The sequence below is a fragment of the Ornithorhynchus anatinus genome, chromosome 19, assembly GCF_004115215.2.
Source record: "Ornithorhynchus anatinus isolate Pmale09 chromosome 19, mOrnAna1.pri.v4, whole genome shotgun sequence".
Classification (NCBI taxonomy): Eukaryota; Metazoa; Chordata; class Mammalia; order Monotremata; family Ornithorhynchidae; genus Ornithorhynchus; species Ornithorhynchus anatinus.
This window is the reverse complement of record NC_041746.1, coordinates 25628487-25641209: the sequence shown is the minus strand read 5'-3', so window position 1 is coordinate 25641209 and position 12723 is coordinate 25628487. Positions and strand designations below refer to the sequence as shown.

The 12723-nt window shown below is 41.5% G+C and overlaps 1 protein-coding gene across 1 annotated transcript in view; it reads left to right on the top strand.

Moving 5' to 3' along the window:
- ME1 (malic enzyme 1) overlaps positions 1-12723 on the top strand; it is a 154265-nt gene that overhangs the window by 116034 nt on the left and 25508 nt on the right. Inside the window, exon 7 of the mRNA XM_029047350.2 lies at positions 11756-11865. Coding sequence (XP_028903183.1) covers positions 11756-11865 — 110 coding nt within the window. The remainder of the gene's footprint in view (positions 1-11755; positions 11866-12723) is intronic.

Below are 12723 nucleotides of genomic sequence, written 5' to 3'. Positions count from 1 at the left end.
GCCACTGATCTTTATTGGAAAACACCTCTCTGATTTGTGATTCAGCAGTCAAGGCCTGGATTTTAAGTATGTTATCATGGTGACAAAGTGAGTTCTGCATTGCTCAGCCATTATACTGTAGTTGGGAGTTGAAGATTCGGTGGCCTCTCCAAGTTAGAGGGGATTCTTGGCAAGATTTTGGGGTAAGTTTTAATTGCCCAAACCAAAATATAGTGTTCTGCGCATAGTAAGTACCATTGATTGACTGATGTAAAACCTACATAGTTCTTCCTATAACCGTTATTCAAGTTACCTATTGGCAAATTCTGTCTGAGGACACAGAAGCCTATATATGTTAAAGTTGCATACATCTCCACCTCTTTGGCAATTAACCAACGTATTTTTTGAGCACTTAACCTATACAGACCATTACTCTAATTGCTTGTACAATAGAATAGAGTTAGTAGACTTGTTCCCTACCCACAGTGAGCTAGCTTATGGTCAGGAAAGACTCAGATGTTTTTCCAGTTCCACTCAGAAGCAGCATACAAGGGAGATGAGGTCATGGGGATGTTTTCTTATGCCTGGTAGACATTCAGTCCCCCCCAGACCGCACCCCACTCCAGGTCAACTGGTGACTCAGGACATATCATCACCACTGCCGAGGGCTTAGTCCAGGGCTCTGCCCCCTGTAAATGCTCAATAAATGCCATTGATTGATTGATTGGAAAAGCAGCTGAAATGTATATCCTGCTGACAGAGGGATGCCTCCTCATCTTCCTTGTCCACATGGCAGAAAGATGTGTCCCTCCTCCATTACCCTTGCCAGACATACTCACAATCAAAAGCGTCATCTTCTAAAGGGAAGGACAGCTATGCATCCTTATATAGTTACATGTAAGAGCAGTAGCGTCATGCTTAACTTGGAAAGAGAATTATAGACTTGAGTTTTACCACCGATGTCTTTATCTAGGGTATCATGAGAGTAGAATGAAGACATAATTTTGGTTTCGTTTTACTTATTCAGGAGTTCAGCCAATCTTAAAAGCAGACTGGCTAAACCCTTTCTTGGACCCTCCCAGCGTGATATGTAATCCGTGTTAAATCCACCACTTTGGGCCACCTGTCTTTAGCATCGCTATGGCTAAGAGCAGGCAGTGACCAGAGGCTTGGTCACAAACTGTCTCCCCATTACTTATCCTCGTTCCTCTCCCACTACAACCAAGCCCACACAGTTTGCTTCCCTAACAGTAGCCTACTCACTCCTCCTCGCGCTCTGATTTATGACACACTCGATCCTTCGTGGAACTCCTTTCCACATTACATGTGGCAGACCACCACTCTCCGCAGCTTCAAAGCCCAACTAAAATTTCATCTCCTCCCGGAAGTCTTGCCTGACCAATCTCTCATCTCCCTACCTTGTTTCCCTCCGTACTGGGTCACCCATGTATTTGAGTCCTTACCCATTAGCACTTACGGTACTCACCCCACCATACTTCAATCAGTCAATCGTTGTTATTTACTGAGTGCTTCCTGTGTGTTGAGCACTGTACAGGATGTACAAATCTTTATACTCGGTTGCTACCTCTGGCTGTAATGTGTATCTTCCCCGCTAGATTGTAAGCTCTTTGAGGGCAAGGGTTGTGTCTATTTTACTCTCCCTGGTGATAATAATAATAATAATAATGGTATTTGTTAAGCGCTTATTATGTGCCAGGCTAAGCGCTGGGTTAGATACAAAATAATTGGGATGGATGCAGTCCCTGTCCCATAAAGGCTCACAGTCTTAATTCTCATTTTACAGATGATGGAACTGAGGCACAGAGAAGTCAAGTGATTTGTCCAAGGTCACACAGCAGACAAGTGGCAGAGCCAGGATTAGAACCCATGACCTTCTGACTCCCAAGACTGTACTCTATCCACTAGGCCATCCTGCTTCAGTGCTTAGTTCATTGCTCTGTACAGAGTAAGCACTCAATAAATGCCATTGATTGATTGAGGCTTCCATTCTGAATGTGGGTTGGAAATTATTACAGCTAAGATTTTCATTCTGTTTGTACAGAAAAATCTCTTCATTTAGGGTTCATTCATTCAATCGTATTTATTGAGCTGTTACTGAGTGCAGAGCACTGTACTAAGCGCTTGGGAGAGTACAATACAAGAAGACACACATTTCCTGCCCACAGTGAGCTTACAGTGTATCAGTGTATTCATTCAATTCAGTCGAATTTATTGAGCACTTACTGTGTGCAGAGTACTGTACTAAGTGCTTAAGGGTATTACTGTTTAGGGGGTTGTTCATAAACCTGGCTATAAAATAGATGAAGAAAGACTGAAAGAGTTACCCTTACTCTGTTATTTTTCATTAATTATTTCAATATGCCTCAAATGTCATATATCATTTTTTATAGTTGAATATTAATCAATGTATAATCACTAACCAAACACATTGCCATTGCTATTTGAATTTTAGACATTTTAGCCGGCACAAACTGAGAGACTCTTCTTTTAGTAATAAAAATGGAACCAACAGAAATCTGTACTTTATCATAACCTGTCAGAAGGGATAAAAATTTATTTTGCTTTGCCTAACTGGATCAAGCCTGAAGAAAACAGTCCTGACATGGCTCTTTTTCTTGCATGATGCAAGAGGGATGCAACAGGGAATAGATTCAGAATGTTATTCTCTACTTTAAAGTCACAGATCAGAGAATGATCAGATGGGAGGGAAGCATGAGAGGAAAATCAGCATCTAGAATAAACTTTTAGAAATGAACACATGTTTAACACACTATTTTCTATGTTTGTCCCCAGATCTCAATAGGAAAACATTATAAAGTCACAAACCAACCACACTTGGTCCAAAACACTGAAGGCAAACCCTCCTGCAGTAATTTCACCCTTAGCACAGAGAAAGCAAGTAAGATCCAAGCCCAAAGCCAAAGAGCAAGGAAGTAGGAGATCTGGGAATAGACCTCACGGGGTCTTGACTCCTCCTCCCTGTCGCCTTGGTACATGGTGACATGGCTTTCAGGACTGCTAGTCCACCAGTCTTTGGAGGAATCCCTGTGAGGGCAATCTCAAAAAACCCAAATCTCCTTCTTTTAAAGCGACTTTCCGTTTGTCAGCATTTGGGCTCAGAGCACTTCACCATCAAGCCCGTTGGTCTCTTGATGATGATGGTATTTGTTAAGCACCTACTATGTGCTAAGCACTTTTCTAAGCTCTGGGGTAGATACAAGGTAATCAGGTTGTCCCACATGGGGCTCACAGTCTTAATCCTCATTTTACAGATAAGGTAACTGAGGCACAAAGAAGTTGTGACTTACCCAAGGTCAGAGAACAGACAAGTGGCAGTCCCGGGATTAGAACCCAGGTCCTGCTGACTCCCAGGCCAATGCTCTATTCGCTAGACCATGCTGCTTCTACTGTTTAATTCAGTCTTTGGCGCACAATAAGCACTTAACAAGTGCCATGATTATTATCAGGGGCCAGTCTGCATGCTGTTGTCCCTAGTTTCCCCGGGGAGTGTGCGAGGAAGAGAAGGGCAGGTAGAGAGAGGAAGGGAGAGAAAAAAGGAGAAACTAAAGAGCCCAGGATTTAATTAATGTCAAGTCTCTTCTTGAAAAATTTTCCCATGGAACTGCTGCCCCATGAGAATAATCTCTTCAGAGGAGCTTTAAATTTAGAGAAAGCAGCAAACCCCCTAATTTGTAGAAAAGAATCAGGGCAAACTTCCACCCCCTCACTTCTCGTTATCGAGAGAGGAAAGGAGTGTAGGTGGCTGCCCGTGGGGGGGACACTTTGTCAGGGATCCAAGGAAGGGGGTCAGAAACACCTGTTGGGTAGGAGCAGGGTGGCTTGGAAACTCCAGCCTAGAGAAATGCCTGGGTCTTCCTAAATCTGTGTCTGTCTTGGCCCTTCCCCCCACCCCCCTCCTTTCATTCCACTACCTACCTCTCCCCTCTGCATTTACACTCAGTGTTTTGTTTTGGTTTTTTAATGGTATCTGTTAAGTGCTTGCTCTGTTTCAGTCATTGTGCTAAGTACTGGGGTAGATACATGGTTGCATACCATCCACATCCCACAAGGAGCTCACAGTCTTAATCCTCATTTTACAGATGAGGTAACTGAGGCACAGGCTAATTCAGTGACTTGCCCTAGGTCGTACAACAAAAAAGTGGCAGAGGTGGGATTAGAACTCGTGTCCTCCAACTCCCAGTCCCATGCTCTCTACGCTGTTTCTCCATTCTGCCGTAACAGTGTTTTTACTATTGGGAAGCAGCATGGCTCAGTGGAAGGAGCCTGGGCTTCGGAGTCAGAGGTCATGGGTTCGACTCCCATCTCTGCCACTTGTCAGCTGTGTGACTGTGGACAAGTCACTTAACTTCTCTGTGCCTCAGTTACCTCATCTGTGAAATGGGGATTAACTGTGAGCCTCACGTGGGACAACCTGATTACCCTGTATCTACCCCAGCGCTTAGAACAGTGCTCTGCACATAGTAAGCACTTAACAAATACCAACATTTACTACATGCCTGGGCTTCAGTGTGACTGCAAAATTAGGGAACATTCTTCTCGTAAGACGTGCCTTTCTGGCCCCAGCATGATGGAATGTTGGAAGAAGCAAGTGTGTACATCAGGTATAGATCAGGTACTCCACAGTACCAGCTTTCCTCAGTGTAAGAGCACAACCTTCACCCGCCTTAATAGATAACCGGATGGCTTTGAAAAACTTGTATTTCTAATCCTCAGTCATCCCCGGGACCTCTAGCCTGGGATAATGCTACTTCTACCCACAGTTTGGGCCTGGCCTTTTTCTGATGACCAGGTTTAAGGCGCTCTGCAATTGCCCAGTGTTTAGCTACTATCCTCCTCCTCTTTTTTCAAACCAGCCCCTGTGGGACAGGCAGCATATCTCAGCTCTTAGAAGGGTGCTTCCGCAAGATTAGCAGTTAATCAACACTTTAGGCTAATGAGACCAAGTATATAAAAGGACTCCAGCCCTTGCATAGACTGTGAACACCGCAGGAGACCAGATGAGAGCAATCTGTTCCCACCTGTTTGTTTTCTCCTAGTGCTCTACACACAGTAAGGGTTTAAAAAATAGATTACTACGATTACCTGCACTTAGGTCACCAAGCCTGGTTCTGTAACCAAAGGGCTTCCCCTTAGGAGGAACTGGGTTCTGAGAACAAGAATTCACCAGGGGTTGGATCGCTCTTACCTTGTCTAGGAGAGGACGATGAGGCTATTTAACTGAGAGATTGTGATGGGCTCACTTCATTCATTCAATTGTATTTATTGAGCGCTTACTGTGTGCGAAGCACTGTACTAAATGCTCGGGAGAGTACAGTAAAATAACCACCAGACACATTCCCTGCCCTCAACCCTTAGGAAGCCACGGGCATCTGCTGCTCCATCCCGATTTACCCTTGGCTGTCTCATGGATCACTCTCCCACTTTAAAGTTTGCTCAAGATTAAGATTGGCCCAAAAGAGGCTGAGAGGTCGTTCTGCAATCATTTTCCAAACAATCTTAATCCTTGTTTCCATTCGCAGGGAAAATTTATATACCAAATTGAAGCTCTGTTTGGACAGGTGTAAACATATGACACTAAACACTACCGACCCCAGGGGTGTGACCCCAGGCAACAGGGGGTTTGCACAGTCCTAGTGAGAGGTTTTCCATGTTTGATCCAGACGGTCAGTCACTCCTCCCCGGGTTTTCCAAGAAGCTCCTGTTACTGTAATGAAAGTGAGAGAAGCTATTTAATTTCTTATGATGACTCCTGGTAAAAACATTAACGTTAAAAGTGGATAATTTTATTGAATTTGAATATCTATTTAAACTTTATGGAAAAGTATAAAATGTCTGTCAGCTTTCTCAGGCATGAAGTTAATTAAGGAAAGAATAGTTTTTTGGCTTTCCACTTTAAAGCATATTTTCTAGAGAGAGCTCGTAATCTAATTCTTATTTTTGAAAATGTGCTTTAAACTATGTCTTTGCCAATGTATCTCTATCCAGATTTTTACTCTATATTTCATTGTATGGCAAGTTAGTTCCTCCGCAGTTTTCCTAGGTGATTATGCTCGGTCCACCGGAAAGGGCAAGGGAGTCGGGAAACCTTGGACCGCTGTGGGATTTTGGGCAAGTCCCATAGCCTCTCTGCCCCGCCCCCCCCATTTTCTCATCTGTAAAATGGAGATAATTATACCTGCCTCTCCCTACTTCACAGTGTTGTTGCGAGGACAAGAGGAGATCACTGATGTGAAAGTGCTTTGGAAATGATAAAAGCGTATTATAAAAACAGTTTTTTATTATTGTTATTGTTATGATTTTCTGCAGGTGATTTAGAGACCCAGAAGATGTTTTGGTTTTCTGTATTTTCTAAAATTCTAGAACTGAAAACACATTTGAGAACTCATCATCTATCTTTTTATGGTATTTATTAAGTGGTTCCTATGGGCGGGGACTGTACTAACCATTGGGTAGATACAAGCTAATCAGATGGAAACTTACAGAAGAGGTAAGTGAAGTACAGAGAATTTCACTGATTTACGTACCCGAGGTCACACAGCAGACATGTAGCCAAGTCTGGATTAGAACCCAGGTCCTTTTAACTCCCAGGTCTGTGTTCTGTCCACTAGGCTAAACTGCTTCTCAGCTTCTCTCATCAGTCATCCCCTTGTCTTGGTTTAAGGTGAACCACTGCTTATCAGTTACTTGGGCAGCAGTAAACTGCCCTTCTGTCCTGAACTGTAGTTCAGCCAATTGTTCAGTGGTGTTTACTGAATGCTTACTATGTGCAGAGCACTGTTCTAAGCATTTTGGATAATACTGCTCCCTAAATAGGGTACTGCTACCCTAAAAACCATGGCAGAGCAGAGAGCATCCCAAGAGTGACTCTTCGTATGAGACGCTAGCTTCCGGATTGCTTCCGGCCTCCCTGTTAGATCATCGTTGTATTTTTTCTAGAAAGAAGAGTCTCATAGAGGAATATTAACTGAAGCAGGTGGTTACCTGGCCGAGAGGAAGAGAAAAACGTTTTAGGCAGAGGGTGATGAGCGTGGCAGGAAGAGTTAAAAACTCTTACAGAGGTCACAACCTGCAGGGATGTGAAGGTAAAAACAGATGGGAACCGAAGCATTTACTGTCACAGAACTCCTCCTCCAGATGCAGGCATCATTTCATGAGTCCTTGTGCTTTCCCAAAGGGACAACCATCCATAATACAGAATTATAATTGGGAAAACAGAAGTACCAAAAAGAAAAAAAAAAGATTCAGTGGAAGCCAGAGAATGCAACAGGACCCGTGCTTGAGGGCGGGCGCCTGAACGCCTCTGGGTCATTAATAGGTGTTCTAGCCAGTTTTATGAGAAGTGGGGCATTCTGCCCAAACTCTGAGTAGTTTTCTTCTGCTTGCCTATAAAATACCATTCGCTGTCCGCTTTAATTTGACATGGTAGGTTTTTTGCTCTTCTCCTTAAGTTCCAAATAGAGCTGTTCAGTTAAATATGTACCTTCTATCCATGCATAGGTGGGCAACGTTGTTTCACTTTATTTCAAAATTATTTCAGAAGAAGAATGGAGGAAATGAAATGTAGTTTATTGTCTTAAAATGTTATCACTGTGCCAAGCTTGATTAATTTGGGATGGGGGAGACTAGGGGGATGATAGGGCAATGGATGTTTGAAGGATGATTTTTTTTTCACTTCTCTGAGTGCTCAGGACCCCTGGCAATAATAGTAATGATGATTATTATAGTAACAGTGCAATAGAAATAATCGTGGTATTTGTTAAGGGCTTTCTGTGTGCCAAGCACTGTCTATACATTGGAATAGATAATCAGATTGGACATAGTCCCTGTCTCTCTTGGGGCTCATTGTTATGGGGAAGGGAGAACAGGTATTGAAACCCCATTTTACGGATAAGGAAATTGAAACACAGAGCAGTGAAGTGACTTGCCTAAGGTTATACAGCGGGCAAGGGGAGGAGTCAGGGTTAGAACCCAGTTTTCTAGACACCCAGTCCTGTGCTGTTTACACAATGCCAAGCTTGCTTTCATTGCCTTTCCTTCTCCTTCCTCCCAATCTGTCAAATGGTTAGTTTGAAGTCCAAACTGGAGGCTGCCTTAGAGGCAATATCCCGACAAAGAAATCTCCCTGCAGGAGCACACAGTCTGTCTAGCTTTTGGAGGCTGGTTTGTTGCCAAAAGGCCAAATAGCCAAGTACCCTATTGCTAGCTGGCTAACTAGGCTGCTGTCATTAGCATGATTTAGACCAGGTGAAATCCACAACTTTTCAGTCTTCTGTGGGGTATGCCTTTGTGCACACATGGAATAAGAGTGACAGGATTTAAATGCCAAGCTAACTCAAATAGAAGCCTGCTTCTAGCTTAACTAGTTTTCCCTTTCTATGAAAACAGAATCAGAATTCTGCATAACAGTCTTTTTCTTCATTTTATTGGAAATGATGAGCTGTTTTACATTAGTGTAACAGCTCTGTATTGCCGGCTGCAAATTCCCCTTCTGAAAACTGAGTTTATGGTAAATAGTCAGTAGCTAGAATGCAGCTAGAATGTTATCTATATTATGTTTAAAAAGGAGTTACATTGTGCTTATATTGTCCTGCATGTTGAAATATCAGGACAGTCATATCAGAAGGAAATGACAGCAGAAAGTCATATGACTGGAACATTCCCATCTAAGTGTCACTAAATTCAGTGAAAACTTCAAGAAACATTAAAATTTATGGGTAGGTGTCTATGTAAATTATATGATTATCTTTTCTGAGTAGCAGTACTATTTTCTTTATTGAAAGGTGTATATATCGATAGCAGCTACTGTGTTCAAAGCACTGTACTGGGATCTATATGGAGTATATTAGAACTAAATGACACATGCCCTGCCCTTTAAGACCTAATGACCTATCGCCCTTTGGCTATCTCATTACCAACTCAGACTTAACGTGCAAAAATATAGCAAAGGGCCTCTCCTCATCCATTTGCATCAGTACCAGCAAATATGCTAGAATCTTTGTCTCCATGATCACAACCCAGATTTGAAACATCTTGGGTGATTTTTCATTCACCCTCCATATCCACACCGGCAACAATTTCTGCTGATTTTCCTTTTTAGTAATTCATACCTCTACCTCTTCTTCCCCATTTCTACTGCTGTTACCCTAGTGCAAGCTTTTATCACCTTCCAGTTGGATTACTGTCATGGCCTGAGTTACTTAGTTTACTTAGAACTGGAGAAAGTATTTTTATTATTTTGGGATTTTTTAGTAATCTATTTCCAAAAATAATTGAATGTGCCCAAACGTTGTTACGTTTTCTAATGTTGAACTGTATCATGGAAGGATTACCAAGAATAACTTTATCAGAAACTGGTATTCACTAAGAATGGTCTTTGAAGATGTTAGTTGTGTTTTCATGCCTTTTAAGACAAGTCTCCACTGGTTTTAATGGGACATATATTTAGGGAAAAAAAGTGTTGTTCTTGCCATTTGATGAAAATTTCTGTACAAAGTTAGGCCTTCAATGTAATGAAAGCAGCACAGCAGGTTTAAGCACTGTTCAAATGATTTGCCCATGAAAATAAGGTTTTTTGGGGGCCTTCACATGCATCACAATCATATCACATTGGACCAAAGCTACCTTAACCACCTTGACCATTAAATTTGGCTCTTTGTGCCCAGTCTTCAACATTTAAATGACCAAGGCTGCCAAAAACATATAAGATGCACCCAGACTAACTGGATATGGCTTAGTTGAATTTCTGATGATTGCTTAATAAGAACTGGACAGGAAGGAAGGAAAGATAAATCACGGCCCAAAGCAAAAGCAAATTGCTAAATAGAGAATGAAGAATTTGATTCAATAGATTCTTCGCTTTTAATTGCTCCCATATCCCAGAATGCTTAACTCATTAGCAGTTAGTCTTGTGGCTAACACATTGTCCTCTCAGAAGTACACAAATGTATGCCACATAGTAAATTAGGGATTTTTAAGGAACAAGTTTAGTTATCTTTGCACTTGGATTCAATTTTGATGTGCCATAGTGAAGCAGGGACAGCCAGGATTCTTTTTTTATGTGTATGTATGTCATTATGAAATCTCTAACTTCATTCGATCAATGGTATTTGAGCGCTTATGTGAAGAGCACTGTTCTAAACATTTGGGAGAGTAACAGTGTTTGGCACATAGTAAGCACTTAACAAATACTATCATTATCATTACTACGCTCAACAGAATTAGCAGACACGTTCCCTGCCCATAATGAGTTTACATGTTCTGAAAGGAGATTTTTGTCAGAGATTACCTTTGTCTGGCAATCCCGTGTCTCAGTTTTAGTTAAAAACTTCAATATGGTTGTGAAATTAGAATTTCCTCAGGGCAAATGTGTTAATAATAACTGTGTGTATGTTTGTGTGTGTTTCCCCTATTGGTTGCTGCCCAGTATATTTTTTCCATCTCTTCTATTCAACATACTGTCATCTGTGTCAGGCCAAGCACTGCCCTCAATTAGACACATGCAATTCTCATCATAGATCCTGATTTCAATATTTAAAGAAAACTTACAGTTGGAAGTCCAGATTGCCAGGAGATGAAAAAGCCATGTTAAACTAAACTTATATTTGCAGATATCGGCAATGAGGTGTATAGAAAATCAGTAAGAGAATTGCTGAATGCCTCAGAACACATTCTTCAACACTTCTAATGGCTCCATTCTGCCACCCACAAAGCCTTTTCCTGAAATACTTTTGTGGCTTTTTTTCAGTTTCCTCTCCCCAAATTTGTCCAAGTCAGAAGTATTTCTATGGGGAGGGGAGTCACCTTAAGCACAATTTAATGTCTCTTTCTTTTTCCTCTTTAGTGACTATTTCTTCTCCTATTTGCAGATGCTCATTAAGATCATTTCCATCTTCAAACAGTTCCACCTGCTCTCAATTCATTTTGTGAACTGACTTTCTCGTTTTGAAAGCCATTATTTTGTTTCCTCAAACTTCTTGCCTTTGGCCAGTTATTCTGTAAATATAGCTTAGTTTTCATCTCTAGTTACCCAGTCTTCTCATTATCTAGTAAAGCATCGTGTTCTAGTGGAAAGAGCCTGGACCTGGGAGGCAGAGGGCCTGGGTTCTACTCCTGGGTCTGCCCAGGTGTGACCTAGGACAAGTCACTTAAGTCACATAGACCTAGGTCTATGGTGTGACCTAGGACAAGTCACTTAACTTCTCTGTGCCTAAACTTCCTTATCTATATAATGGGTTTCAAAACCTGTTTTCTCTCTTACTTAGACTATGAGCCTCGGTTGGGAAAGGGACACTCTGATCTGATTATCTCGTATCTACCTAGCACTAAGTACAGTGCTTAGTGCACAATAAATGCTTGGCAAATGCCACATTCATCATTATTATTGGGAGTAACATGATTTTTCCTATGTCTTCTGCCACTTAGAACCACCTTACCATGTCTTTCTGGCTTGTTGACCAGTTTCCAATTGTTAAATTGCATTTGATGTTTCTACTTTTCTCAAACACATAGAGATTTTGGGATTCAAGGTGAATTAACACTATCCCAAAAATCAATTTAATTTCAATGATAAATGAAGTCATATAGCTTGTAAATTATTAAGCAATTATGTCACTCTTTACTTTTAAAAGTAGAGAAAAGAGTTGAGATTTTTTCCAGAAACGTATTGTGAGGCTTGTTTTATTGAAAAAATTTAGGATCTTCCCTTTTGTGATATGTAATTCTTTTATCCCATTAGGTATGGAATGAATTGTCTCATACAGTTTGAGGATTTTGCTAATGCAAATGCATTCCGTCTCCTGAAGAAGTATCGCAATCAATATTGTACTTTTAATGATGACATTCAAGGTAAGAAAATTCTCCATTTTGAGAGCATTTGGGCAAAATGTGCCCAATTTATTCATCCTCATTTTAGAGATAAATAACTTGAGCTTGTTTGATACCTTTTTATATTTAGCCCCAGTTTTTCCCCCCCCCCACATTAAAAAAATGTATTTATTGAGCACTTAATATACTAAGCACTTGGGAGAGTGCAATATTTGTTCCCTATTCTTTATATTTGTTCTCGCCTGGGGATGTTCTATACCTTACCTAAATATAAATTGCCTAACTATGGGAGAATTCAGATTCCCTTAGTTATTGTTGCCATGTTAATCGGCATTAATTGAGAAGCAGCATGGCCTAAAGGGTAGCGCATGGGCCTGAGAGTCAGAGGACCTGTATTCTAATCCCAGCTCTGCCACTTGTCTGCTGTGTGACCTTGGGCAAGTCACTTAGCTTCTCTGTGCCTCAGTTACCTCATCTGTAAAATGGGGATTAAAACTGTGAGCCCCACGTAGGGCAGGGACTGTGTCCAAACTAATTATCTTGTATATACGCCAGTGCTCGGTACAGTTCCTGGCACATAGTAAGTGCTTAACAAATACTGAGGTGGTGCGGGGGGAAGTAAAGATCATTTTTCCCAGCAAGACTTGGGTCCCAGGTTGTGCCTGTGAGCTGGAGAAAGGAGTGGAGGAAGGTGTTTATTTTGAGCTGTGATTGAGAGTAGTGGGAAGTAGTGGAGTGACTAGAAACACCAATCTGGCCCCATTAATCCTCTCAGGAATGCATTTAGCGGTAACTGACTGTGATCTATTTATGCCACATCAGGTTGGAGGCAATCTAGAAAGTTAAATTTGCCATTATAATGTCAGTGGCCACAGGAAC